The 27048-nt window shown below is 59.4% G+C and overlaps 12 protein-coding genes across 12 annotated transcripts; 5 read left to right on the top strand and 7 right to left on the bottom strand.

Moving 5' to 3' along the window:
• Positions 1 to 1209: 1209 nt before the first annotated feature.
• Positions 1210 to 1935, top strand: ACO1O0_001490 (uncharacterized protein; the record flags this gene model as incomplete). The annotated part of the gene is made up of 1 exon (XM_083190976.1): positions 1210 to 1935. The coding sequence occupies one exon, from the start codon at positions 1210 to 1212 to the stop codon at positions 1933 to 1935; it is 726 nt and encodes a 241-aa protein (XP_083054835.1).
• A 324-nt stretch (positions 1936 to 2259) lies between these two features.
• PUS1 (pseudouridine synthase PUS2) lies at positions 2260 to 4140 on the top strand (the record flags this gene model as incomplete). The annotated part of the gene is made up of 3 exons (XM_083190977.1): positions 2260 to 2447; positions 2527 to 3918; positions 3975 to 4140. The coding sequence occupies 3 exons, from the start codon at positions 2260 to 2262 to the stop codon at positions 4138 to 4140; spliced, it is 1746 nt and encodes a 581-aa protein (XP_083054836.1).
• A 253-nt stretch (positions 4141 to 4393) lies between these two features.
• On the bottom strand, positions 4394 to 4937 carry ACO1O0_001492 (mediator of RNA polymerase II transcription subunit 22; the record flags this gene model as incomplete). The annotated part of the gene is made up of 3 exons (XM_083190978.1): positions 4394 to 4654; positions 4708 to 4859; positions 4934 to 4937. The coding sequence occupies 3 exons, from the start codon at positions 4935 to 4937 to the stop codon at positions 4394 to 4396; spliced, it is 417 nt and encodes a 138-aa protein (XP_083054837.1).
• A 455-nt stretch (positions 4938 to 5392) lies between these two features.
• Positions 5393 to 6468, bottom strand: ACO1O0_001493 (DUF3431 domain-containing protein; the record flags this gene model as incomplete). Its single annotated transcript, XM_083190979.1, has 4 exons — positions 5393 to 5589; positions 5639 to 6093; positions 6155 to 6354; positions 6382 to 6468. The coding sequence occupies 4 exons, from the start codon at positions 6466 to 6468 to the stop codon at positions 5393 to 5395; spliced, it is 939 nt and encodes a 312-aa protein (XP_083054838.1).
• Positions 6469 to 7309: 841 nt separating this feature from the next.
• ACO1O0_001494 (uncharacterized protein) lies at positions 7310 to 8851 on the top strand (the record flags this gene model as incomplete). The annotated part of the gene is made up of 1 exon (XM_083190980.1): positions 7310 to 8851. The coding sequence occupies one exon, from the start codon at positions 7310 to 7312 to the stop codon at positions 8849 to 8851; it is 1542 nt and encodes a 513-aa protein (XP_083054839.1).
• A 175-nt stretch (positions 8852 to 9026) lies between these two features.
• Positions 9027 to 10016, bottom strand: ACO1O0_001495 (uncharacterized protein; the record flags this gene model as incomplete). The annotated part of the gene is made up of 1 exon (XM_083190981.1): positions 9027 to 10016. One exon carries the CDS (start codon positions 10014 to 10016, stop codon positions 9027 to 9029), a length of 990 nt encoding a protein of 329 aa, XP_083054840.1.
• A 1112-nt stretch (positions 10017 to 11128) lies between these two features.
• On the top strand, positions 11129 to 13092 carry ACO1O0_001496 (alkaline phosphatase D family protein; the record flags this gene model as incomplete). The annotated part of the gene is made up of 4 exons (XM_083190982.1): positions 11129 to 11225; positions 11256 to 11566; positions 11634 to 11796; positions 11870 to 13092. 4 exons carry the CDS (start codon positions 11129 to 11131, stop codon positions 13090 to 13092), a joined length of 1794 nt encoding a protein of 597 aa, XP_083054841.1.
• Positions 13093 to 14532: 1440 nt separating this feature from the next.
• Positions 14533 to 16062, top strand: ACO1O0_001497 (Bestrophin, RFP-TM, chloride channel-domain-containing protein; the record flags this gene model as incomplete). Its single annotated transcript, XM_083190983.1, has 3 exons — positions 14533 to 14658; positions 14686 to 15629; positions 15726 to 16062. 3 exons carry the CDS (start codon positions 14533 to 14535, stop codon positions 16060 to 16062), a joined length of 1407 nt encoding a protein of 468 aa, XP_083054842.1.
• Positions 16063 to 16689: 627 nt separating this feature from the next.
• On the bottom strand, positions 16690 to 18240 carry ACO1O0_001498 (major facilitator superfamily domain-containing protein; the record flags this gene model as incomplete). Its single annotated transcript, XM_083190984.1, has 1 exon — positions 16690 to 18240. One exon carries the CDS (start codon positions 18238 to 18240, stop codon positions 16690 to 16692), a length of 1551 nt encoding a protein of 516 aa, XP_083054843.1.
• A 957-nt stretch (positions 18241 to 19197) lies between these two features.
• ACO1O0_001499 (alpha/beta hydrolase) lies at positions 19198 to 20477 on the bottom strand (the record flags this gene model as incomplete). The annotated part of the gene is made up of 3 exons (XM_083190985.1): positions 19198 to 19412; positions 19495 to 20221; positions 20277 to 20477. 3 exons carry the CDS (start codon positions 20475 to 20477, stop codon positions 19198 to 19200), a joined length of 1143 nt encoding a protein of 380 aa, XP_083054844.1.
• A 1854-nt stretch (positions 20478 to 22331) lies between these two features.
• Positions 22332 to 23380, bottom strand: ACO1O0_001500 (NAD(P)/FAD-dependent oxidoreductase; the record flags this gene model as incomplete). The annotated part of the gene is made up of 2 exons (XM_083190986.1): positions 22332 to 22890; positions 22965 to 23380. 2 exons carry the CDS (start codon positions 23378 to 23380, stop codon positions 22332 to 22334), a joined length of 975 nt encoding a protein of 324 aa, XP_083054845.1.
• A 1585-nt stretch (positions 23381 to 24965) lies between these two features.
• ACO1O0_001501 (uncharacterized protein) lies at positions 24966 to 26153 on the bottom strand (the record flags this gene model as incomplete). Its single annotated transcript, XM_083190987.1, has 1 exon — positions 24966 to 26153. The coding sequence occupies one exon, from the start codon at positions 26151 to 26153 to the stop codon at positions 24966 to 24968; it is 1188 nt and encodes a 395-aa protein (XP_083054846.1).
• Between the last annotated feature and the right edge of the window lie 895 nt (positions 26154 to 27048).

A 27048-nucleotide genomic window follows, 5' to 3' on the forward strand; every position in this document is an offset into this window, starting at 1 on the left:
TGGTTAGGATACTTGGTGAAATATTATTAGTGAAATCGCAGCTTAACACTCGGTGTTACCATCGCGTCTCGGCCCCAGAACCACTGTAGTAATATATGGTTAGTTATTAGTAGCTTGCAATGTGATCTCTATCAAAGACAGCTACCTGAATTTACGTCTTCTTCTATTTTTGACTACTATAAAAACCCGGCGAGGACCGACGGGTTAAGCACTAGACCCGGCATTTGAATCCGGACATTTGAGATGTTGATGGTCACCAACGGCATCTGGGGAGAGGAGAAGTACGGCCAAAACAGAGACCTGGACAGGTAAGCCAAGTTGGAATCAACCCCCGGCCCAGTGCAGTTGCTTGAGCTGTCCTGAGTATACAAGGCATCTTGGCAACGTGGCACCTGAGCGTCGCTGCGTTCCAGAAGACCTGTGATGGTACGTAGTAATAACCCCACACGACAGAAACAGCAGTTTCTGGTCCTGGGTAGTATCTGGGGTATAATGGGACCAGTGCTACGGACGTGATTAACTAAAGTCGCAAGCAACAGGCCAGCGATGAGCCTATCACAGCTCAAGATATATCATCTTGGGTATTCGCGGTCAATCCATTAATGGGACCCAGATGGCACTGCGATGGTGCCGAAGGGGTCCCAGTGTGTCAGTTTAGGAGTCCGGTGATGATTTGTGAACCAGGATGAGACTAACTGTGCTCGGATTGTAGGCATCTTCATACTTGGACGTGGTCACGAGAGGCCCGAAGGGTACGGCCAGTTGGTTGCTGCAAGATGGCCTTCTAGTAGTCCAACTGACCTGACTTGGAGGCCATCTGCAACAGTGGCCTTAGTTTCAGACCCGGAAGTGAGAATGGCGTTGAACGTGCAGTGCGCCCCAGAAATACCATATCCGAAATCCGGAGTTGCCCGGCTCTCTGAAGCAGGGTGTTGCGAGTGTCTCGCCGAGTGCGACATGGCCGGTCCAGTCCATACCAGAGCGAGGCGCCATCCTGATGCCTCCACCACGAATGCCAGGTTGCAGAACCAGGGGATGCCGGCACTATACCATCAGCTCCCTAGATAGACTCTCTGGCTACATGACCTACAGACCGGCCTCCTCTCTTCCCCATACTTTCCCCCACACCATGAGACCTATTGCAGTGGCGTCGGCAACCAGCTCTCACCCCTCGGAGGGCATGCACAAGAACGAACCGCCAGCAGCACAATGAACTCCATCCAGAGCCCACCGACGCACTACCCGACCGCGCAAGAGTCTACGCTCGAGGTGTTCCGCACGCGCAACTTCAGCCTCAACGAGCCGTACCCGCCGGCGTACGGCGCAGAGCGCGCCCCCCCTCGCTACCAGGAGGCGACCGAGGCGGAGGATGGGGAGTACGACAGCCTCGAGGCGCGGTCCAAGGCGCGCAGGACGCGGTACATCCGGATCCTGGCGTCGCTGCTCATCGTCACGACGGTGGCGCTGATTGTGGCGGGCGTCGTGGGCAAGATTATCAGGATGCAGCAGATGGAGAAGGAGGAGGCGGAGGAGGAGAAGAAGGCGGAGGCGGCGGGCACAGGCAAGAGGGTGGCGTTGAGAAATATGGGGGAGGGGGACATGGCTGTGATTTATGCGCATACGGCGACAGCGCTTTCATCGTCAACTGGGGGCCCAGTTCCAAGCGGCACCGACATCGAGGGCGTGGTGGAAAGGGACACTGGCAGGGGGGAGGAACAAGCCTTTGGGGCCAGCTCCCGCGAGTCTAGGACACTGCGCAAGGGGGATCGTCTGTTAGATGGATCGGAATACACGATCCTGGACTGTATTCTGGGGAGCCCATCGCTCAAAAGGCGCAAGGACGATCAGGGCCATCCATGCTTGGAAGCCGATGAACACGGTGGGAGGTCGGCAGAGGATCCCATAGTTGATGGGTGGGAGTGGGATACGGGTTGATTCAGACGGGCGGCATAGGATATGCAGATAGAAGGTTGGGGAAACGTGTTCTGATGAATGTAAACCTAATAATGGTACTCGAGTAAGTTGTGCTGAAGATGATGGGTGAAGGTGGATTTGAATTTGGCAGCATGGTGACAGAAAAGATGCAGGAAGCGATACACCGAATAAATGGCTCGAATTTAGCACTGTAATTTTGTCCCCCACTCCGTGTTGTGCCCCACTGTGGATGTCGGTGGCCTCGAAATTCTTTCTCCATCACCACCCCGATTCAAGCCAAAACCCAACCCCATACCCGAAACGCCGCCATTGCGCAATGAGACCATGGCAGACGGCCAGGACCCTCCAGCTGCTAGCAAACCGGACATGGCGAAGCCCAGCGACAGCGCCGGCAGTGCGCCCGCTGATGGCCAGCTTCGCGACGGACGCGACTTCAAGAACCCCCGCCACAGCGGCCACAAGCGCTCAAGAATGGGAGGCAAGAACAAGGAAAAAGGCCGGTCGGATTGGGAGTAGGTCATCCCCATCCAGGAGAGACGCACACAGAGAGAGTCCCGCACCTTACCAACGCGACTGACCACCAGAAACTAGACGCGAGGCCGCCGCCGAGTACCACGAGCGCAAGCGCCGCAAGCTGACCAAGGACGGCGAGGAGATTGACGCCCCGCCCAAGCCAAACCCCTTCACCGAGGAGGAGATTGCGGCCGAGGAGAAGCGCCCGAAGCGCAAGGTGGCCGTCATGGTGGGGTACTCAGGCACGGGGTACAAGGGCATGCAGATCAACGGCGACGAGCCCACCATCGAGAGGGACCTGTTCCGCGCCTTCATCAAGGCCGGCGCCATCTCCAAGGCCAATGCCAACGACCCCCGCAAGTCGAGTCTGGTGCGCTGCGCCAGGACCGACAAGGGCGTCCACGCGGCCGGCAATGTCATCAGCCTGAAGCTCATCATCGAGGACGAGGACGTCGTCGACAAGATCAACGCCGAGCTGCCGGAGCAGATCCGCGTGTGGGGCATCCAGCAGACCAACAAGTCCTTCAGCTGCTACCAGGGCTGCGACTCGAGGTGGTATGAGTACCTCATGCCCAGCTACTGCCTGCTGCCTCCGCATCCCCAGACCTACCTGGGTAAGAAGGTGCCGGAGCTCGCCAAGGAGAACGGGTACGAGGACACGCTCAACGAGCTCATGGCCGATGTCAAGGACTTTTGGACCACGGTCGACGAGCGGGATATTAAGCCTATCCTCGAGCGCCTCGATCCTGCCATCAAGGCGCAGGTCCTTGAGCGCATCCACGTCGAGGAGGAGAAGGAGGCGGGTGAGAAGGAGGACAAGGAGGACAAGGAGGAGGGCGATGCGGCGGAGAAGGTGATGGAGCCCCAGACGGGTATCAGCCTCGAGACCTTCCAGCCCAAGAAGCGCCAGCTGGGCCCGCTCGACTTTGCCCTCCGCGACATCAAGGCCGCGTACGTGGGTGCCAAGCGCCGGTACCGCGTATCCACGGAGCGCCTGCAGCGCCTACAGGAGGTGCTTTCCCGGTACGAGGGTACTCGCAACTTCCACAACTACACGGTGCAAAAGTCGTTCAGCGACCCGTCGGCCAAGCGGCACATCAAGTCGTTCGTAGTGAACCCCGAGCCCATCATCATCGGCGATACCGAGTGGCTGTCGCTCAAGGTGCACGGGCAGAGCTTCATGATGCACCAGATTCGCAAGATGGTCGGCCTGGCGAGCCTGCTGGTGCGGTGCGGCACGCCCGTCGACCGCGTCAACCAGAGCTACCAGAAGAACAAGATGGCCATCCCCAAGGCGCCCGGCCTGGGCCTGCTGCTGGAGCGCCCCGTCTTTGACGCGTACAACAAGCGCGCGACCGAGAGCCTGGGCAAGGAGACGATTGACTTTGGCAAGTACGACGAGCGACTGGAGGCGTTCAAGCAGGAGCATATCTACAAGCGGATATTCGAGGTGGAGGAGAAGGAGAACTGGTGAGTCGAGATATTCGCAAGCGTTTCTTGTCAGCCCGGAGCTAACAGCTGTATAGGTTCCATTCTTTCTACAACCAGATCGACCAATTCAAGGAGAACCACTTCCTGTGGGTGACGGCCGCTGGGATTGAGGCGGCCCAGATCGCCAACAACAAGGTGCAGGTCGACGTGGACAAGCAGTTGGGAGACGAGGATGAGGACCCCGAGGGTGGTGAGGGCTAGAGATTTGTATCATGTCCAGAAACGATGGAATTATATGTTCATATAGACAGCCATGTACGGTGTGAATTTCATCCGCATCAGTTTCTCTGAAAGTTGCAAGGATTGGTAGCGGTATACGTGACTGCTCCGATCCGTTAAAGCACCTGGTATCCCATATGCCCAGTCTAGTAAAAGAAAAGACCCAAACGCCAATTCCACTGCGAAAGAAAAAAAAACTTCAACACGCCCCCAGGGACCGCTCCCCAACCGCCATCTACGTCTGCCCCTGCGCCTGCACCTGCTGGCCCTCCCCGTCGTCTGTCCGCACGGGCTCCCACGACCCGCCGCTCTTCTCCGCCAGCTCCCTCATGCCCTTGGCCTCGACGCCCGCCAGCAGCGCGGCCACCTGCGTCACGTCCTGCCGGATCTGCTCGTCCATGGCGCGGGAGCCCTGGTCGTCGCGGCCGAGGGGCCCAAACACCCACAACTCCTTCATCTTGCGCGACAGGGTGAGGAGCTCCTTGATGGAGGAGTACTAGGTGTGCTGCGTGAGTTGAGGGGGAGGAAATTGGGGGAGAGGGAACGTACCAGCCCTTCAAACTCCATCTTGAGGGATATGCCGGCGACGGCAATGGCCTCGGGTTTGTCGCTGGAGCGGTCGCCCTCGGCTTGGATGGTGGCGAGCATGAGGAGGGTGCGGTAGCGGGTGAGGATGTCTGCTACGAGGCGGTCGTGGGAATCTGGAGGATGAGTGAGTGAGCTGATGTGTATCGACATTTGGAGTGAGAACGGGGAGGATGGGCGGATTGCGTACCCATGAGGTTGCCCGAGGTAGGCTGTGAGCGATCCATGGTGGCTCTCTCATGTAGCCTCGGCGAGGGCTACTCCGATGTGAAGCCAGGGAGATGGATATGGAGGGAGGGTAGATAGATGGTTTGATGAGCCAAAAGCTGGATGAGGTCAAGACTAGAGCGACAGCTACAGGCGGAAAATTGTGGGGGTGGGGTAGAAGGTGAGCAGAAGGCGAGTCCACCATCACGCAAAAATTGGCCTCTGTTTGGTCCAATGCTATAGCCAGAAAATCAGAAACCCAAAGCTTCAAAGCTTCATATTACTTCAAATGCAAAATGCAAATTATGAACGTATCTATACAATTCCCATGCATCCCAGTTCCTAACGCCTGCAATGATAGTCCAGGTCCCATATCGAGCCCGCCACATGGTGCCGTTTAATGCCCATAATCTAGTTTCCCAAGCCCCCAACCTTCAAATGCTTATGGAGGGCCTTCCCAGGGCCTATGCTCGTTATCCCACCCAATCTTGGGCCAGCCAGGCGGTAGTGTCGAATATGGCGGAAGGGTATACTGCCCCTCGCATTTATCCTGGTCGCAGTCCATGCTGCACAGGCCGTACGTCTTGCAGTAGCACTCGCCAGCTGACGGGCAGTGGACCGAGTTTTTGCCAAAGATGACTGCACTCATTAGCCAAAGTTCATACAGTAGAGAAGGAGAGAAACTCACTGTGCCAAGAGTACTCTAGCACCCGTCCGCTCAGGTCATCGCCCAGCGACGACGATATGAGCCAGTCGCGGTAGCGCACGTACTCGGAACGCGGGCGCTGCCAGACGGCCTCCCTGCGGACAGCAAACTGCGAGCAGCAGGTGACACCAATGGCTTCGGGGACGGGCTGGTCGGGAAACAGCTCCTCAAACGCCTTCTTGTAGACGCGCTTGGCGTTGATAGGCTCCGACTTGCGCGGGGGCACGTCGTCCTTGATGGGGCGGATCTCGGTCGGGCAGCCCAGGACCCAGACGCAGCGCAGATTGACGTAGCCCTCGGCGCGGAGGTGCTCGAATCGGAAGCTCTCGAGGAGTGGGAGGGCGTCGTAGTTGGGGTCGTCGTTGTGCCACTGGAAGCGCTCGGCGTGGTGGAAGATGATGTTGCCAGGGAGGGTGTCGTAGCGGTCGATGATGTAGCTGATTGAATTCGTTAGCATTGTTTCCAAGTCACTTGAAAATGGTAGGCCAATGCGCTCACGTCAAGAAAACCATAGACTCCCTGCCCTTGTTCATCTTCACTGTCAGGGGCGCCGTCGGGTCGTCGACGACGTAAATGTTCTTCTTCCAGCCCACGAGGTAGTCGTTCAGCCACGTCACGTTCTCCTTCTTCATGCTGGCCACGACCATCTCAACGTCGCCTTGTCCAGGCTTCGAGCCATCATCCGTGCTGCGCAGTTTCTGTGCGCTTTCGGGAGGGGGGAAGACAGAGTCGCGGAAGAAGAGCAGGACGAGGACGAGGCAGACGAAAAAGGTGACGAGGTTGAGACGCTGGCGGGCGCGCCAGGTCGCCATAGTGGACAACCTGGGCGAGGGACGGCGAGCTTGGCTAGTCAGATGCTCGCGGGAGGGTTCGTATGCAGCGGGGAGGAAGGGAGAGAGACTGGGCTGTCCGTCGAGGCGCGAGGACGGATTGATGGTGGTGATGTCGCAGGTCTGAAGTTGACAGATGCACCATTGAATGGCCTCAGGCCCGTGACAGACCAGCAGTCACTGACGACGTAATGCCCAGCGGTCACAGGCCCCTGTGCCTTGGCCCCCAGGCGGCTCTAGCGGCCCCAAGCGGCCCCCTCAGAGGCCTGTTAGAGGCTTGTTAGAGGATCAGGCCCCCTGGCCGTTGGTGGAACAGTGGGGCTTGGCGGAAGGAACGGCCAAGCAAACGTGGCGTCAGCCACCGACGCACTGTTCCTGGGATTACCCTGAGAGAGAACTCCTGAGAAGGCTGGGTCTCCTCAAGTCCTCATTTCACACCGACCAATTTCGCCCATCTCCAGTTCTCCACTGTTCGCGGCCCTCTCGTCCCAACAAGGCCTGCTCCATCCGGCACTTGAGTGTCGACACAGTACTCTGTACTCCGTATCCGTAATATGTGTACGTACCAAGAATCGTCAATTCGAGTCAATCCTCTGAGTAGCATATCAATATCGATCCCAGCCCGTCGCCCGCTTCGATGCGCCTCGACTCGCCCAAGTCGTCATCGCTGCCATGTCAGATGCATGTCGTAGTCACAAGAATCAGCACAAACGGCACGTTGTGGGGTACGAGTATAAAGTAGGTCGGCCATCCGGGTATCCAACATGAAGCTCAGCTTGCTTCCAGCCCTGCTGGAAATCTGGCCAGTACACACAGGAATACCATGACACCCTCGGAATCACTCCTCGAGTCGCTCCCCGTCGAGATCCAATGCGCCATCTTCCGCCGCCTCGACCCCATCGAGCTCATCTCCGTCAGCCAGGCCAGCTCTCAGCTGAGGACCCTCATCAAACCAACACGCAAGCTCCTGGTGGAGCGCCTGCTTGCTCTAGAATGCCAGAGAAAATATGGTGGCCGGTCCTACCGGTACTACCACTCACATAATATCTTCGCTCCAGGCTGGTCGAATCCCGTCTGGGAGTCCATGCGCTTCGCCTGCTCCGGCTACCTCCGCCTCCTACCTCGCTCCCAGTTCTTAGATCCCTACCTCACCAGAATCGCATACCGGAAGCCCATGAGGGGGTCTCCGGCTGCAACCCCGAGAACAAGCTGGAAGCCGTCCCTGCGAGGCACACCCCGGGACCCCAAAGTCAAGGAGGAACACCGCAGAACCCGGATACGGTATGCCACCGCGGTACATGGCAACTGGGGCCCCGAGGGTCCCCCCGACAACCCCACGGAGCAACTGCAGGCGCTCCTGGCACGCGGGATACAGAGCTTCCAGGGATTATCACTGGAAGATCCCGATGACTGGGAGGGCGTGGACCGACAAGAACTTCTTGGCGGAGAAATACTAGCCGTAGAGCTCGTCATTTGTGGCTCCAAGAGGCACCTTCGGCGGTGCAAAGAGTGTCTGTATCAACAAGCCAGAATCTCAGACACGCCGTCCACCAACTACGACCTAGGGTTTCGGTATGTCAACTATGGAACACCTCACGTCCCTATCCTGCAAACTCGGATGATCTCCTTCCCAACTATTCTCCACCGGCTGTTCCCTGGACTTGAAATGTCAAGCAAGAAGATGCGGTGCTCTGTCGACGTCTTTTCCGAGTGGGGCGACTATAGGTTTTACAAGGAGACGGGTGTCTGGCCCATGTGCACGATTCGCTGTCCCGGGTGTGGCGTGTGGCAGGAGCTGCGAGCGTTTCGCTGCGGCGCATTAGACGAGGACTGGAAGGTGAGGGTTCGGGGCATGTTCACGAGAGGCTGGAACGAGGACGAGGACAACAGATCGTACATAGACTCCCTGCGCTGCAACCACTGCCTAGCAGAGCGGGACGGCCGCGACCAGCTTCAGCGCGAGCTCTCAGCGTGGTTCTGGTACAACCTTGAAACCGAGATGGTGAACCTGCAGGAACAGCTGTTGCATCATGGCCTGGAGGATGACGAGGACGGCGAGGAAAGAGACTTGATCGAGAAGAAGCTGCGCGATTTGTCCATGCCATCAAAGAGAGTATCGGCACCCATCTGGGAGAAAGCGGGGATGAAGATGGTGACGCGGCGGATCTTGGTTCTCCAGGAGGGGCACAATCGGAACCGCAGCCGGTATTCGAAACCTTACGGGGATATAGGGGGCGTCGAGTGGTACTGGCGAGTGCAAGGGGCGTGGTGTTGGTTAAAGGAGTGTACAGAGGAGATGGGGGAGAAAGGCGACGATTTCCTGGTTTCCTGGGCCCTGGGCAGACATGCCACTGCCCTGAAGTAGCCAAAAGCCAAAGCCCAAAGCCCAAAGCCCAAAGCGTGAGACGGATAAATCACCTGGTTACCTATTTACTACCACAGGCTACAGCACTGAGATGCATCTCTACACTGGCCACATCTAGGAGCAAACGATGAATATCCTTGACCAGCTCAGCATCACACCTGCACACCTCCAATCATCAGCGGCTTGCGCTTGTCAGATCGTCATAAGTCTTGGCTCCGTGCTGCAAAAGCAGTTGGACAACATTGTCGGCCTGGCGCTCATACGCCAGCGTCAACGGCGTGAGTCTGTGGAGGTCGTGTGTAGCATTGACGTTGGCCCCCTTCTCAAGCAGAACCTTGATCGTTGCTACCATTTGATAATTTGTAGCCAGAAGCAGAGGCGCGTATCCGTCCCTTTCCGAGCCTTGGCCATGGGCCTGAACCTCGACGTCGGCCCCGTGATCGATCAAGAGCTGGACCATGTCGTGGTGACTATTAGAGATGGCGGTATGCATCGGCGTCCAGCCGCCTCCGTAGTTGACGTCGACGCCATGCGCGAGGAGGAGCTTGGCCAGAGGGGAGTGCCCAATAGCTGCTGCGGTGTGGAGGGCGGTGCCAGCGCCAGCGGTGCCCGCCTTGAGGAGCATGTCGGTCATCTCGACTTGTCTGGCCTTGACGGCCGCGTCTATGGGGAATTTGTTCACGCCCGAAACCGGCTGACACGCCTTGCACGAGACGTCGGCCCCGTGCTGGAGGAGCAGGCGAACCATGGGAGTGTCACGCTGGGTGACTGCCCCCAAGAGCGGCGTACACTCGTAGCAGTCAAGCCCGTTGACGTCCATGCCGACCGCGTCCAAGAGGAGCTCGACGACGGCTTGCTGGCCACACTCTACCGCCTGGGTCAGGATGCGGGCGTCGAAGCGAACACCATCCACGGTCATGGCACGGCGGATCGTCTCGAGCCGACCGACGCGAGCAGCCCATAGCAGGGCCGGCTCACCCTTCTGGACGTCGGCCCATCCCCCGTGCTGACCTCTGCGGTAGAGCTGGGCGTTGAAGAGGCGGTGGAAGCACCAGCTGGTGCGCACGAGCGAGGCCAGATGCCTCAGATCCCCCTCGGATATCAGGTTGCTGGTGATCTCCTCCAGCAGCTCCACGGGCAGCGCGGAGAGCAGGTCGGGAGGCATGGCGTCTGCGGGTGCTCGGTCGCTGACGCGGTCTCGATGGCTGGCGATGCACTCACCTACCACATTGTAGGGTGTAATATTGGATCCTTTGTGTGTCTCTCAGCCCTGCCTGCAAGGATGATGCAGTGCAGTGCGGCGGGGTAACACCAGGCTGGACGTTGATGTACGTACCACGGTAGGTGGCCGGGTAAACGGATGCACAGGCATATAACAAGCAGGCAGGCTGACGTCTGGCAACATCCCATGTGCACCGGCACGGTAGTTGTGTTCTGCAACCATCGAATGACGACATGGATATACGAAAATAGATGAATAAGCTTAGATATCCTCGTTTCCCATACTACTATGGGATATATGGGCTCAGCCAAAGCTTGTCTGTCCGATGGCGTCTGTGGCCGATTACCCGATTGGGAAATCGGAGACCGAAACACCCGGAGCTCCGCGGGCATCCCGGGCACCGTCGAATGTTAATCAATCTACGGATCCGCAGTCACCACTTGAATGACCCCGAATCTGGCCTTGGACGAGCCACACGTGGTCTTGCCCCCTCCCCCCATCTAGGAAGCTGGCAATTCGGGCTCGATACCTAGATGAAGAAGAAATGTGACGGCTTGCGACCCACGAACTGCGGGGGCAACTCCAGCTTCGAGCTTCCGGCATACCCAGAACGGAATGGCACGCTCCCAGGGCGGCACCTGGGGGGTGCTGGGCGGCTCCTTGGCCTATCCGCAGCGCGGATACGCGCATGGCACTAGGTGTGTAGAGGGGAGTTGCTTCTGCTCATCAACGCTTGGCTCAACGCCATCCAGCGCCCTCACGCCCATCACCTGCCCCACGTGTATAAGTGACAAGACGTGAGCTGCGCCCGTCACGGCCCACGGCCAGTCATGAGGGCGGGATATGCAATGGCAGGCAGCCCTGTGTCTCTGGTCTGGGCCTGGTCCTAGTCCGGGTCCCGTCTTCCTGCCGGCAATAGGCGGGCTGGTATCGTTTAACACACCATAAACTATTCCCCAGACTTGGTGGTATAATAAAGGTCAAAATCCCCTACAAGCACTCATCCATCCCCGGAGGAACACGCACAGAGTGACAGAGCGCTACCACCGCCCATCATGGTGACCCTCAGCGCCCTCCTGGCCGTGGCCGTGGCCAACGGGGCCATCGCGGCCTCTCTCCACGACAACAACCTGGCCTACCTCAGCCCTTCCCGTCGCCACCCCAGCCTGGCCGTCTCCCCAGGCCACCTCGCCAAGCGCCAGACCAGCGAGCTCTATGCGGCTGACGAGGTCGAGTTCACCCATGGCGTGGCCTCTGGCGACCCCATGCCCGACTCGGTCATCATCTGGACGCGCCTGGCTCCCTCGTCCGACAACACGGCCTCGGATACCGTCCCCGAGGGGCTTGTCCCCATATACGACCACCCAGAGGCCGATCAGCCGTCGGACAAGTCGGCCTGTGTCGAGTATAGGGTAGCCAGCGATGAGAAGATGAGCAACGTCGTCGACCAGGGGACGGCGCACACGTCCAGCGACGTCGATTACACCATCAAGGTAACTTCCCCTTACTCTTGTCTACGTGAGGACATAAGATCCATGCATGTGTACTCACTGTCCATAGTTTGAAGCCAGCGGCCTGCAGTCCTTCACCACGTACTACTACCAGTTCAACGTGTGCGACTCGGCCAAGACGAGCCCCGTGGGCCGCACCAAGACGACGCCGGCGGCCAACGCCAAGGTGGACAGGAACATTAAACTTGCCGTCTACTCGTGTGCCAACTATCGTAGGTGACCACACGTGTACACACATAGGACATCATGATGGATGGGACGATCAGACTAACCAACCCCCTGCAGCCGAGGGCTACTTCAACGCGTACGGCAACGTGGCGCGCAAGGACCAGGTCGACTACGTGATCCACCTGGGCGACTACATCTACGAGTACAAGGGCGACACGAACATCCGCACGGTGCTCCCGAAGCGCGAGATCTACACGCTGTACGACTACCGCAAGCGCATCGCGACGTACCGCACGGACGAGGACCTGCTGGCGTCGCACCGGCAGTTCGCGTGGATCCCCGTGTGGGACGACCACGAGGTGGGCAACAACGCGTGGAAGGAGGGCACGGAGAACTCGGAGGGCGAGGTGTTCCGGCTGCGCAAGCAGGCCGCGGTGCGGGCCTACTTTGAGTGGATGCCCATCCGGCAGGTGGACATGGACGACAGCCTGCGCATCTGGCGGTCCTTCTCCATCGGCACGCTGTTCGACCTCATCATGCTGGACACGCGCCAGTACGCGCGCGACCTGACGGTGCTGGGCGGGTTCGTGGGCATCGGGGGCAACTCCAAGGAGATTGAGCGCATCGCCAACTGGGAGAACCGCACCGTCATGGGCTTCGACCAGGAGGCGTGGTTCTACGACCAGCTGTCGCGCTCGTCGGACCGCGGCGCGGCGTGGAGGCTGGTCGGGCAGCAGATCGTCTTCAGCCACATGACGCACGGCTTCTTCACGGACGAGGGCTACAACCGCGACGCCTGGGACGGGTACCTGGCGAACCGGCGGCGGGTGCTGGGCCACCTGTACGACAACAGGATCAACGACACGGTGATGCTGGCGGGGGACTCGCACCTGTCGTGGGTGTCGGACCTGGCGTGGGTGACGGGCGACGAGGGCGACCGGCCGTACGACGAGGACACGGGCGAGGGCGCGGTCGGGGTCGAGTTTGCGAGCACGTCCATCACGTCGTCGCTGCCGATGCCCAACAACTTCACCAACTGGCTGGCCAACAAGGGGTCCAAGTGGCTGGTCGACCACAACCCGCAGCTGCAGTGGCAGGACCTGTTCTACCGGGGGTACTACGAGCTGAGCATCGGGTACGAGAGCCTGACGGCGACCTTCTGGGGCACGCCCAAGGTCAAGACGCGCAACGAGGGCGAGTTCGAGATGGCCCGGTTCCTGGTGAGGCACGGGGAGAACCGGCTGGCGAGGAACCCGACGGTCGGGGGGGGACACGCCAAGACGGGGGCGCTGAAGAATGGAAAGGTGTCGTGGGATGAGTATGAGGAGGAGGAGGAGTAGGAGGAGCTGGAATAGGTGATAATATTATCAGTGTGCCATGCCAGCCATGTAGTGGGCTGCTGGGGTTGGCTGGTGCCAGGTATTTCGTACCATGTAGCTGACGAGATATTGCATACACCAACAGGGGTTGACACGAGGAAGCATGGGCGATGAATCAAGCGAGCTGTATGTATCCGTAGGGAGTAGGCATGTTCCAAGTGGACGGCCTTGCCGATGCCGATGCCCCACGGGGACTGCAGGTTCAACGCGTAGAGTAGAGATGCCATTGGATGAACATGACGGGCAATGTTGACTTGTCCAAGGCAGCATCCCGGTCCCAGGCTACGAGTACTCCCAGGCCAAGCAGAGACAATGGATATTAATAGTAGGGGGGAAGACGTGTCTGTTGGCGCCCATAATATGCTGTCATGCTTATACCCCTGACCGCCTCACCCACGCCGGATTCAAGCTTTTCGATCTAAAAGCTTACACACAGCACGCTACGGCAGACGATTCTTTCAACTGATTTTTTTTTCAGTGGCCTAATTTAACTCGGCTTGGCCGGCGGGAGCAGCCGGCGGGAGTCTAGAACTGGGCGATCAGGGGTTTGGGCCGGCTGTGACCCCTGCCTCTGCTGGGGGTGCTAGGAGCCGATGGACCACGGTGCTCGCCTGGTAGGGTGAAACGGGGATCCTAAGATCCCCAATTGCAATTGGCAACTGAGGCGTGTCCATGCCCACGACTACTACCATGTACTATGTATGGTGGGCTGTACGGATACTACAGTTGCGGGTTCTGGTGGCCCCACTCACTCAACACGAGATGGGAGGCCTCACGATGCAAATGCCACTGACTGCTGATCAACACCACTGCCGTTGTCAATGTCCAGTCTGTATAATATACCGGTACGGTCAACTGCCCTCTCTGGACGGCTCAGGATGAAACACCCCCTGAACAGTTCCAGAAGTCCAGACGTTCCAGCGCAGCCACATGCTCTGGTGCATGTCTTCCCAGAGTGTCCATTGGCTGCAGGCCCTTGCTCGCATCTGAAACTGCCACAACCCCCCCATCGTGTCAGGGTGCGCAGTCAGACTCCTCAGACAGACCTCTCAGACTTGGCCCATGGCCCAGACGGGTCAGGTCTGTCCAGCCTGTCCAAAATAAGCTTCCAACGGCCGGGGCTCGTTTGCATGGATGGAGCAATCGGGCAATTGGGGCAACGGGGCATGCCCATTGCTTCTTCATAAGGAGCCCACGCTGTCCGCCCCGTTTCATCTTGATCTGCCGTCTCCTTTCTCTCTCCCGCGACTCTCTCTTTTTTCCTTGTACTGACCCATTTCCTTTCTGTTCTTGGCATCTCCTACCCGTATACTCGCCCAGCACCAAAACCGTCTCTCTCCCCCCCGCCCCCTTCCCTTATACTACTATCCGTACCCGCACCGACCTGATATCACCACCGCAATGGCCGACAGCGGGCCCTCGTCCATGGCCTCGTCCCACACCGAGACCAAGAATGACGAGAAGACCCGGCAGAGGCCGTCGGTCACGGTCCAGCAGACCGAGATCCGCAACCCGCCGTCGCCCCGGGTGTCGACCGCTGCCAACCCCTTCCAGCGCCGTGCCTCGCTCGACCTCGACGACTACTTCACCGGTCCCCGCGACCTGTCCAAGCACTCCAAATGGCCCGCCTTCCTGCGCATGCACGGCAGCATCGTGCCCAAGATGATCGTGCCCCTGCTCTTCGTCAGCGCCTGGGCCACCGCCGTCACCCTCTTCTCCAAGAAGGTCCACTACATCGGCGTCGACTCGGTGCTCCTGACCATCACCGGCTTCGTCGTCGGCCTGGGCCTGTCCTTCCGCAGCTCCACCGCCTACGAGCGCTATGCTGAGGGCCGCCGCTACTGGTCGGTCCTGACCTTGGCCTCGCAGGCCCTGGGCCGCGTCTTCTGGATCCACGCCACCGACCCGGAGGGCCAGGACCCCCGCGAGCTCATGCTCAAGAAGCTGACCGGCATGAACCTCATCGTCGCCTTCTCCCTGTCCCTCAAGCACACCCTGCGCTTCGAGCCCTTCACCGCCTACACCGACATGCAGCACCTCATCGGCCACCTCGACACCTTTGCCAACGAGGCCACGCGCGCCCAGCCCGAGCGCGCCGCGCCCCCCCGCAAGAGCTTCTTCAAGGAGACGGGCGAGTACCTGGGCCTGTCCTTCGCCGCCAGCAACCCGCGCAAGGCCCTCAAGAAGTCGGACCGCGAGCTGGGCAACCTGCCCCTCGAGATCCTCAACCACCTCGCCATGACCCTCGACGAGCTCGTCCGCAACAAGCAGCTCGAGGTGCCCATCCACCAGACCCTGGCCTTCAACAACCTCGCCGTCCTCAACGACGTCCTCACCGGCTGCGAGCGCGTCCTCAACACCCCGCTCCCCGTCGCCTACACCATCGCCATCAGCCAGATCACCTACGTCTACGTCCTGCTGCTGCCGTTTCAGCTGCAGCCGCTGCTCCACTGGATCTCCATCCCGGCCACTGTTGCTGCCGCCTACATCATCCTGGGGTATGTTTTTTTTTCCTCTCTCCTCTCATCCCCCTTTTTCCTCAACCCCCCCCCCAAAAGACCCGCCGTCCACTAACACGAGAAAAACAAAAACAGCCTCCTCCTCATCGGCGGCGAGATCGAGAACCCCTTCGGCCAGGACGTCAACGACCTGCCCCTCGAGCTCTACTGCGAGCAGATCGCCCACGACATGGACGTCATCGCCGCGCACGACAAGCGCGAGCCCCAGGCCTTCATGGCCCGCGACGCCAACATGCCCCTCTACCCGGCCAGCACCGCCCCCATGAGCATCTGGATGCAGCGCAGCGAGGACCGCATCCGCGAGGCCATCCGCAACAAGCCCCAGCGGACGTTTGAGCTGCGCGTCAACCGCGCGAGGGGGCTGAGCGTGTCGGGCGCGTCGGGCTCGTCGACGCCGGAGAATATGGTCTAAGGGAGGGGGGAGGGGGGAGGGGGGGTCTTGTTCTTGACTTGGGTGTCGGTCTGGGTTAGGAGGAGTGCCAGGCCTCATGCATGGCCTGGTGATCGGTCCTCTCTCATCGGCAGAACAACCACCATCCTCCAGCCCCCCTTTTCTCTTACAAACAACAACAACAACCCCTTGAACTTTCAGCGGCATTATGCATTCAACCCCGGATCGGAAAGGAAAGAAAAAAAAAAAGACACAGAAATCGACAGAATGGCTCGGCGCGTTCAGATTAATTTGCTCTTTCAGGCTAATAATACCTTGGTAACTCGGCAGGGCGTAGGCAACGCGGAAAAAACGGAAATTTTTTATTTTTGGTAACGCACAAGGCTCGTAATATTTTCAGAGTGCTCGGGTCTATATAGAAGTTATTATATAAAAAACCAAACCCCATACTTTTTTGTTGAACCGCTCTTGAAAGGCTCGCTCTGCAAATGCGAAAAAAAAATGTGCTGGCTGGCTGGCTGGCTGTCATCAACGCTGTCGGGAACAGTTAATACGCGTGGATAATATCATGGCCACATTTATCATCATCATCATCAGTAGAGAGATTGAGAGAGAGAGAGAGAGAGAAAGAAGGGGGGGACCTGCTATTTATTCTTCTTCCTCATCGGTGGTCGCCTGCCGCGGCTTCCGCCCCTCGGGCAGCCACCGCGCGCAGACGGCCAGGGCCGCCGAGCAGGGTATCAGGATGACCCAGGCGAGGTGGCCGCCCAGGATCTGGTTGTGCACGCCGAGGGCGTACACGGCGGTGGCCACGCCGGGGACGACGGAGCGGATGGCGCTGGAGCCCGTCAGGGCGATGGCGTTGAGGGTGCCGAGGACGTGCGTGTCCGGGGCGACGTCGTTGAGGGCCAGCTGGGCGCTGGTGAAGCACATGGACACGCCGGGGCCGATGAAGACGACGACGACGGCCAGGACCCAGAAGGCCGCCTTGGCGTGGGGGCCCCCCTCGCGGAGCAGCAGGTTCAGGGCGATGTACCCGACGAAGAAGACCGGGTAGGCGGCGCCGCAGGCCCTCATGACGCCCTTGGTGCCCATGCGGCGGTGCAGGTAGGGGAAGGCGAGCAGCAGCCAGAGGGCCTGCGAGGCGCCCTGCGAGGCCATGAAGGCGGATATCATGGACGGGCCCAGCTCGAGGCCGCCGAGCTCGACGGGGATGTACACGGCGACGGGGCTGATGGCGGTGAAGGCAAAGGCCAGGAACATGACGTGGCCGTAGACCCAGAGGACGGCGCCGACGCCGGGCGCCTTGAGGAGCTCCCACATGGAGGAGCGCTCCGGGTGCGGCTGGCCGCCGGGCCCGCTGCCGTTGGCTCCGGGGCCGTCGTCCTCCTTGGGGAGCGTCTCCTCGAGGAACAGGGCGCTCGTGATGGCGCTGGTCAGGCTGATGGCGGCGACGGCCATGCCGGCCAGGGCGTAGGGATACCTCTCGAAGAAGTCGATGCCCTTGAACAGGCCCGGGTACTGCCTGATGGGGTCGGACAGGGGCCCGCCGACGAGGGGGCCGATGAAGATGCCCACGTTGCCCGCAAAGGCGAACCAGCTGAAGGCACGGGCCTGGGTCTCGGGGGTGCTGTGCTCGGAGATCATGGTGCGGATGATGAGCCCGGACCCGGAGAAGACGCCGGTGAGGCAGCGGAACAGGATCATCTGCCACAGCGAGGTGGACATGCAGAACAGGACGGGGCCGACAATCATGCCCGACATGCTGTAGAGCAGGACGGGCTTGCGGCCCAGGCGGTCGGCCAGGCGGCCCCAGAAGATGAGGACCAGCATCTGGGTGGCGGAGAAGAGCGACTCGATGAGGCCCGAGTAGAAGCCCACGTCTGATTTGGGCATGTTGCCCACGCGGTGGAGCATGTCGGCGATGAAGGGGAAGATGCTGAAGAAGGCGATGGGCTCCGTCATGCGCGCGTAGCAGAGCAGGAAGATCTGCATCTTGGGGAGCGGTTTCTCGCTGGGCGCGATGGAGGAGGGCTTCTTGGCGCCATTTACGATGAGCGTGTCTGTCTCGCTGGCGACGATGGTGTCGGTGCTGGCAGTGAGGAGCGGCGTCTGCTCGGTTGGGTCGCGCTCATGGTGGTGGTGCTGGTGGTGGTGGCCATCTTGTCGCGTGGGCGACAGAGGTGGCGACGAGCCCATTGTGGCGGCTGATAGTCAGCAGAGTCTTGGGGACGATGCTGTATTCCTTCCTGCGGTATTCAGAGGTTCAGAGGAAGGATGACGGTACCATCTGGGCTATTGTTGATGGCTCAATGATGGATGGTGACGGGGAGGAGAAGAGGAGAGCGAGGCGTCGACTTGACCGAGAAAGTTGGTTGGGGCCGAAACCGCTTTTAATCGACGGACGGGCTGGTGGGGATTCGGATACAGCGGCTCACGGCTGGGCGGTGCGGGCAGTTTGCTCGCTGGACCTCATCTGGATTAGTGCTGACGGCCCCAGAGAGTCCACTGAAACATGCTGCCAAAGGCCGCGTCTGGGGGCCAGAGGGGGCCAGAGAGCGGGTTAGGGAGGGGTCACAGGGGGCTCTCAGAGAGGGGAAGTGCACTGAGCGGTTAGTAGAGAGACCTGCATACATGTACATATGCACCCACAAGCCTCCGAACGCGGGGACTCGAGTTCACGCCCATGCATGAACCCGGCAACCATGAATCCTGTGACGCAGATGAAGGGGGACGCAATGTTTGTACACGTCATATTAGAAGTTATATACGCGGAAAATGGCCCAACCAGACCATAGAAGAGGTATCGTGTGCTATAGACGTCAAGCCGTGAGCGTGAATCAGAAACAACATGAACAGAACCGAAACCCATGCGGCGCTTCCAAGTACTAGGATACTAGTTAGAACGCGTAATCCATGTGCCCTCAATTCCATCATCTGTTCAACATTGTGTGCGCAGAAAAGGGGGGGAAATAATAAAAAACATCTCAGGGCAGCGGTGTTGGTAAAGCGTAAGACGGCATGTACGAGTGGCAGAGTGCGTACTCTGTAAAGGGGAGTGGGATATCGGTGAGACAGGCAGAGGGTTATTGATCAACGAGAAAAAGACGGCAGGCTGAAAGAATGTTTTGTGCGTCCCGAGACGAGACCCTCGCCTCATAAGTGCGCATCCAGGAAGGAGAATATCGAGTCAAAGGCCCCAAAGGCCGAGTGCCCCAGGAACAAGCCGTGGCCCGCCCTGGGCACGACGGTCGCGTTAAAGGCCGACGCAGACGGGAACATGGGCTGGGAGTACGCAATGAGGTTGTCGGCCTTGTTGCCAATGCACCCGGTGGACCTGCAGTCGCCGCCGCAGAAGGGGATGTCGCGGTCTATTATCGCATGTCAGCCCAAGAACGCAGTGGACTGGGAGAATAAGAGAAGGGAGGGGGGGGGGGGGGGGGGGAGCCTTACCACCTGTGATGATCATCGCAGGGCCCTTGAAGACGTTCGTCTTGCCAGCTCCCGCACCCACAGTCAGGATCTCGCCCGCCGTGTTGGGCTGCCCGTGGCGGTACATGTAGTTGAGCACATCCTCGTCAAAGTCGCCCGCGCCGAAGAAGTTGATGTGGAAGGCCATCTTGGTCCCCGCGCCCACGTACCCCGTGGGATACCGCACCGCCAGGCGCGGGATCTCCCTCACGGGCACAAAGTTGCCCCCCAGGGCAAACATGCCCATGTAGTCCGGCACGTGGCTGAACCCCGTGAGCACGATTCCCTTGCTGATGTCCGGGTACGTGTTGACCAGGTCGTACGTCATGGCCGAGCCGAACGAGTGGCCCATGTGCACGATGCTGTCGAACGCGCGGTCTGCCCCCAGCACGTCCCCCCTCGCGAACGCCTCGGTCAGCGCGCGCAGGGCCTCCGTCTCGAGGAAGATCTGCAGCTCGTTGACCGTGTCGGCCGGCCGCGACGAGGCCCCGATGCCGAGGCGGTCCCACGTCAGCGTCGAGTAGCCGTGCTCGTCGACGGCGCGCGCCACGTAGCTGTACTTGTGCCTCTGCACGGGGAGGTCCCAGTAGCTGCGGTCGAAGCCGACGCCGTGCGTCATGATCTGGAGGACAGGGCCGGGGCCGTTGTCGGGCTCGCAGTATGTCGTCGCGAGCTGGTAGTCGCCCTCGACATCGTGGTACTGCGCATGCTGGTCAGTTCCAATGTCTTTTGCTTCTTTCGGCTCAAGGGAAAGGTGGACGTACGCCCTCCTGGGCCCGGCTCATGAGGCTCCCGCCTTGCCGGGCCAGCCCCAGGTAGAAGTTGGTCACGTCATTCTGTGTCGCCAGCGGCTCGACGTTGAAGACGGCGTTGCGCGCCTTGAGGGACACATTGATGGTCATGTCCTGGCATTTCCGCGCCGAGGCGACGGCGGCCAGGGCCAGGAGCAGTGCCGGCGCGAACATGACGGGGGGGAAATATTATGATATTATTATTATTAGCCCAAGTCAACTTGAAAGTGAGTTGGGGGGACAGCCACGGGAGGTCGGAGCTGAGACGAGGGGCATGGGGACGCGGCTGGCAGTGGGACACGGGGCCGTCTTATTCATAACTTATATCTCCCATCTGGGGGCCCCAGGCCAGGAATTGATGTAGTTGGTACTAGTATTGTGTATGGGGAGGAATGTGCGTATTACACCAGCCAGCCAGCCAGCCCCCTCCCCCCCCCGCGTCCGTTTGCAGGTCGGCGAGGAGGCACCCGCTTCTCCTATTCCTGGGCCTATCCAGCCTACCGGGGCCAAGTCGATCCTGGGCGGCAATCTCCCGCTGAAGAGAAGCGTAGGAGTAAGCGCCATCAGGTCCGCCGGTGGCGCAGAGGCAGCTATGACAAATGTTGGCGATGCTTGGCATCGTCGTTGGTCGGTCCATGGTATACACCTCTTGATCTGCAAGTTTGGAGGCGGACGAATCATCAGAGACATGCTCCCCCGTGTCAATCTCCTGCAATACATGAACAAAAGCTCAGCTTGCCATGATATCTCTTGAGAATGCCCCTGAATGAGATTGATTGCTACGCCCCTTCCAGCTGAGGCCTGGGAGCATGTGACGTTGGAAGCAAATTATCATGTAGATCCTGGAGGGCTACCGCCGTAGCTCGTTGGTCGTTATGCGCGATCGACGCGCTCGGAGATCGCATGCCTGCAGTAGCGCCATGGAATGTGCTGCGCATGCTACTATGCATGAAAAGAAAGGCTGGGACCAATCCGAAATCCGGATCTGGACATTCGGCGGCCAAGATTTCGGGGAGGAAAACTGACTTGGTCGGGTGTCATACCAAGGTATGCGAGTCTTGCAACGAGTCCCTTGCATGTCAACCGCCACTCCTCCAGTTTACTCCAACCCCCCCGTCTGGAAGCTAGGACATCAACAAGGTCATGGTGGTTCCACCCCCTTTCGCCAATGGATGGGTGCTGTGGAGGGAGGTTGACGGGCTAACGGGCGGGCCCGAAAGCCCCCCCCTGTCTTGTCTCAGTTGCGACTTGCAAGCCTCGAGAACTCGGCTTTTGCGCAGCTCATCGCCCGGCACTCGTACTCGTACGTAGTATGGATGTTCGTACGCGTACGAGTACTACGTATCCGTACAATGCGGCCTTTTGGTGGCCTTGTTCAGCGGCAGGCAGTGTTATCTGAGAGTGGGATCTGCCCCTCCGTGCCCATCCCGCGTTGATCGGGGCCTCCAGGTCGAGATGCCCCCATCCGTGCATACCGCCCTAACGGATCCCGCGCGCGAGTCCCACCAAGACCCGATAGGGCTCCATCATATACACCGTCATCCCCTCCACATCATCTCACCGAGTTCAACAGCCCGAGCTCCTGACCGCCATGTGCTCGACGTCGGCCGTTGTTCCCAGGGTTTTGGTTTTTTTTCGACAGCCTCCGCCGACATCTGCCCACGCATGTCCGAGTACTATCCTATCTCGCTACGTATTTCATCCCCCACCCCCAGAATGACAGGTCAGTTTCTTCTCCACGACCTGTCACCCCTCATAACGGCCCTCTCTTCTCGTCACCCCCTCCTCCCCGCCAGCTTGCGGCAGCAGGATCGGGCTCCTCAGATCGAAGCACGGTTACTATTCTTGGTCGGCGTCCCATACCGCCCGGCCCGTTGAAGAGGAGGGGGTCCAAGCATCGCTCGGTCAACACGAAGCATGATTATTACCCGTCACTACGGTCAAAGAATGCGGTAAAGGCCGCTCACGGGCAGGCACTTGCCATTGTCTATGGTTGGTCTAGATGATGGGGTAAACACCACTGCCTGCCTACAGCTCATCCGCCTCGTCCAACTCACGCTGCAGCTGCGCGATGACGCCCGTGCCAGCAAACGTCCCCGTGTGCAGGGCCGAGACCACGCTCTTCATGGCCACCGCCGCATCCCCCGCGGCAAAGCACCCGGCAACGCTCGTCTCGTTGAACGGCGGGCTCACCTTGACGTCCCCCATCGGCGTCATCTCCAGCCCCAGCTGCGCCGCCAGGTCGCCCCCGCGCTGCTCCACGCCCGGGTGGCTGGCGATGAAGCCCTCGGTGGCGGTCGAGCCGTCGGCGAAGGTGATTTGCACCTGGGGTCCGTGCCCGACGAGGGCGAGCGACTTGATGGGCCGTGTGTCGATGGTGATGCGGGAGCTGTGCAGGAGGGCCTTGACCGCGGGCAGCAGGTCGCCGTGCTTGGTGTTGGTGTAGATGGTGACGCGCTTAGATAGGCGCTTGGCCATGCGGGCGACGTGGGCCATGATCTCCGGCGTGGCCGGCATGCCGCCGGCGAGGAGGCCCGCCGACTCGACACCGCGCTCCTCGAATCCGTGACAGAAGAGGCAGTGGAAGCTATGAAGAGTCAGAAAAGAAAAAAAAACCCCTGCTGCAATACTGAACCTCCTCGTCATCAGAGTCCAACTTACACCCCGCGTCCCCAGCACTCGGCATACCCCGGCACCTCCTCCTCCAGCTTATCCCTCACCCCCGTCGCGAGCCCCAGCTTCCTCCCGCGGTACACGGTGCCCTCCTCGTCCACCGCCTCGAACACGCCCTCCAGCCTGCGCACCTGCCTGACCGTGGCGGACCTGAACTCGACGCTGGCGTACCGGGCGCGCAGGTCCTCGCGCACCTTGGCCCTGAACTCGGCCGGGTCGACGTGGTCGAAGCCGGGGACGTTGTGCATGTGCCGCGCCGCCGCGTTGCGGTACGCGCCCGAGTCGAGGACCAGCGCGGTGTGCGCCTGACGGGCGAGGCTGGTGGCGATGGAGAGACCGGCCGGGCCGCCGCCGATGATGAGGACGTCGAAGAGCTTGTTGGGCGTCATTGCAGTGCTTGCCATGGCTTTGGTTTAATTCTTCAAGATGTATATAAAATAAAATAAATAGGTAGTTAGAATTGTATGGAGCGGAGCCTTGACTGCAATCGACTTGTTGATGTTGGGATCCGGGGGACCTTTTATATAAGTTACATTCCAAAGTCTCCGGGGATGTGGGGCCGTGAATGCCGAAAGTCTCCGGAGCCCCATCTCCACCCCGGAGACATCACGAGACGACATCACATTTCCACTCTAGGGTCGTACAATGGCGTCCAATCTCTAGTGCTGACATGCGATGTAATTATAAGCTGAGCTCTCTGCCACGTAAGCTCCCCCCCTCTCGTAGTGAGCGCTTCAGGCACAAGTCAAACTGCCAAACCATGGTCGAGACCCGGCCTTATTCAGGTGCTGCCTGATTCCTGCATACACTCGAACCACTGTTGTCGTAGCTTCAATGTTCTTGGAAGAGATGGGCCAGAGCAGTTGGCCGAATAACCGGAAAGTTCTGCCAGTGTCATACTAGCAGCAGCTAACCAGGCTAAGTGTACGAATCCGATTGCTTAGTCTGCGAACAGTTGATCCGGAGTCGCAGCATTTGGAATCAAACAGGGGTTCGAGTATATATTTGCATTCGAATGGCCTGCGCACAAACTACTATTTATAGAGAGAATTGGTATTGCCGGTCTCAATCCCGGAAGGCTGTGGAGTTACCATTACAAGTGTGATGGGCGCCACTGGTGACCATCGGGGTAAGCAAAGCTGCTACTACCTCCTCACGCAGTAAGCCTACGGTGGGCTTCCTACCTACCCATCTATTATTACATCGTTATGCTGATACGAGGTAGGATGTGGGATAAAGAGAGGACCAGCGTATCTATCTCTGAGCCCTATGTTACGATACCTATACCTTATCACTAAATTATATATACCGCGAGGTTACTGGTACTTCTAACAGCAGTATACAGAATTGACTTGATAAACAAAATTCTGATTATTAATTACTTTTCTAGTTGAGCCATTTAGCATCGTTATAGTCCATATTAAATAAACAAGTCCAGCAACTACATAGGTACGCTTTACCCCCCGATTGACATCTTCACCCAAAGCTGCTCCGCTCGACAAGCGCGTTCACTCAAACCTGGCCGGCAAATAATATAATTCAAAAAAAAACACCTCTAAACGGTACTATGGAGGTAAAGTAAAGTCAAAAAGAATAAAAACAAAGGCAAGCCCTGCCGACGCCGCGGCCATGCAAGCCAACCCGCTAAATGTATATGCAAGTCCCGTATTTACAAGCGTACATGTATACAGGAGAGTCCAACCCGAGAGACCCCATCATTGCCGCCGCCGCCGCCGCCGGCGATGCTCAAGCCACCCTCCTCGGGTAGCGAGCACCAGGCCAGCCCCAACGGCAAACAAAAACAACAAAGTCTCCCCAGAAGGCCATCCTCCGCATTCCATCTTCTTCAACCCGGAGCCGCGCCTGGGGGAAATCACTGCTGGGATGTTTGCGAGGACCAGTCCGGGGTGAGGCTCTCCCACCGGTACACTTGTTGGAGAAAAGCCGGGCGCGCACGCTGGCTGGCTGGCTTTCCCCAGTGCGGACTTGCTACGAGTCATCGCCCAGCAGGACCCAGGGGCCCGAGGTCGAGTTCGCGGGTATCGTCGCGTCATACACCTCCCGCTGGGAGGGCATGTGGGTGTCCCCATCACCATCGGCGTCGCCGTCGAGATCGCTGTCGGAGAAGCAGTCGTAGTCGTCGGAAAGGGAATCGTTCATGAGGTCCGGGGGCTGGGATGTGTCGACGTCGAACGAGGGCCGCGAGGTGGCCAGCTCGTAGATGACACGCAGGGGGACAGACGTCGTGCGCGAGGCGCGGCGGGACGGGTGTTGAAGCGAGTCGTCGCCGGCCGTCGCAGGGGCCTCGGAGGAAGAGGCGAGGAACTGGGCGAGGTCGCTGTCGTCGCCCAGGTCCGCAAAGGAGAGGTTCAGAGGGAGGGGCCCGTCGTAGCCCCAAGACTTGCTGTTGTTGTAGTTGGTCCTCCGACCCCGACGAGCGGGGCGGATGGAGTAGACCGGCTCATCGTGGTGGATGTCATTGAGGCTGAAGCTGGCATCGGAGCGTTGCAGCTGGTCGCCGTCGTCGTAGAGCAGTCCCATGCGGTACAGGTCCGCGATCTGAGCGTCGTCTTCGGTGGTGGTGACGTAGGGCATGCGCTTCACACGCACCTTCCCCTTGAAGGTCTTGGGGTCGCAGAAGGCCTCCTCGCGCTCGAGGCTGGGGCACCTCTGAGGATGTCTGTGGCTGTCGCTGGGAAGGGAGACTCGGCTCCGGGCCAGAGCTAGGCCGTCGTCCACGTCGGTGTCGACGCCCCCGGACGGGTCGATGCGGTGGGCACGCCCACGGGAGCCCAGATCACCCCTATAGCGCGTGCGGGGGTCGAAGGAGCGGCCATACAAGACAAATTGGCGGAAGTCATGCTCGGCATGATGCCGCAGACGGGCCCGGTCCTGACGGTCGTGCTCGTAGCGGTCGATCTCACTCTGGGTCGGACCACTAGGCTGTGTGATCTGATCGGTGTCGCGAGCCGCAAATGGGCAGGCGACTCCTTGAAGCCGATGAGTGCGGCAGGGAATCTCACCGGGATGCTCCTCAGCATAGCGCCTCGCCGCAAGCCGGATGCGATGGTTCACAGGTCGGCGTCGTCGATTATCGGCACGGCGCCGAGGATAGCTGTCGCCATATTGATATTGAGGATCCGCACCACCGACGGTAGATTCGGAAACAGCCTCCATGATTGTGTGCTTTTTATACAACCGGTGACGATATCCGCCGAGGTGTAAGTGTAGAAGAGGACCGTGTGTTCACAGCGCAGGGCGTAGATGACAGGGGGGAGAGTGGCAGTAGGAGGTGAATGTGTAGCGCAAGGGCGCGCGCAGAGAGTCAGAAAGCTAGACGTAGGTAGCTATCGAAACCAGGGGAATCATCTCGCGGTGTCTAGACGAGGGCAGCTTACCTTATATCGGGGGGGGAGGTGGCCAGCCCGGTGAGTTGTCCCGGTTAAGGCAAGCAGCCTAGTGTGATTGGCCAGGGAGGGAGTCATCTGGCCGGCTTCCAGGGTTGGCCTGTTTGTGGGAGGGGGGCGCATGACAGTGACTCACGCAATCGATGGCGCTGGTGGAAGCAACCTTGGAGGACTGGTGGCGCAGTGCCATGGTCGCCGGGCTTGAGATTCTAGAGGTTCGGGCGACGCCGCCTGGCTGTCACAAGGCACTCGTGCGATGGCGTCACTGGCTGCCCAGGCTTATCGCAGAGATGAGTTGAGATGGTGGTGTTGACGCCAGACTGCTTGCACCAATGGCGATGGCCGAGATCCAGGTTTCTGGGCCGTCATGCGCCATCTCAAGGCACTGATGCCCTGCTGATCCTTAGGGGGGGGCACGAACCTGTGGGAACCTACCTGAAAGCCTGCCTGGAGCTGGCTAGGCTATAGGCGCTTGGCTTCCAGATTCGGGTGTCGCTCAGGCAGATTCCCCAGGTGCCCAGCAGCTGATGCCTTCTTAACCCCGAAGACCCGTCTCCCATGTTTCCCCGTTCACGCTGAGACTGGCAAAATATTACGAATCAATTGATGAATCATCCATCGTGCAATCCTGGCATTCACAGAAGACGACATTCGCCTTCTCGAGT

This window comes from Amphichorda felina, assembly GCF_050947745.1.
Source record: "Amphichorda felina strain 45539 chromosome Unknown scaffold_1, whole genome shotgun sequence".
Taxonomy (NCBI): Eukaryota; Fungi; Ascomycota; class Sordariomycetes; order Hypocreales; family Bionectriaceae; genus Amphichorda; species Amphichorda felina.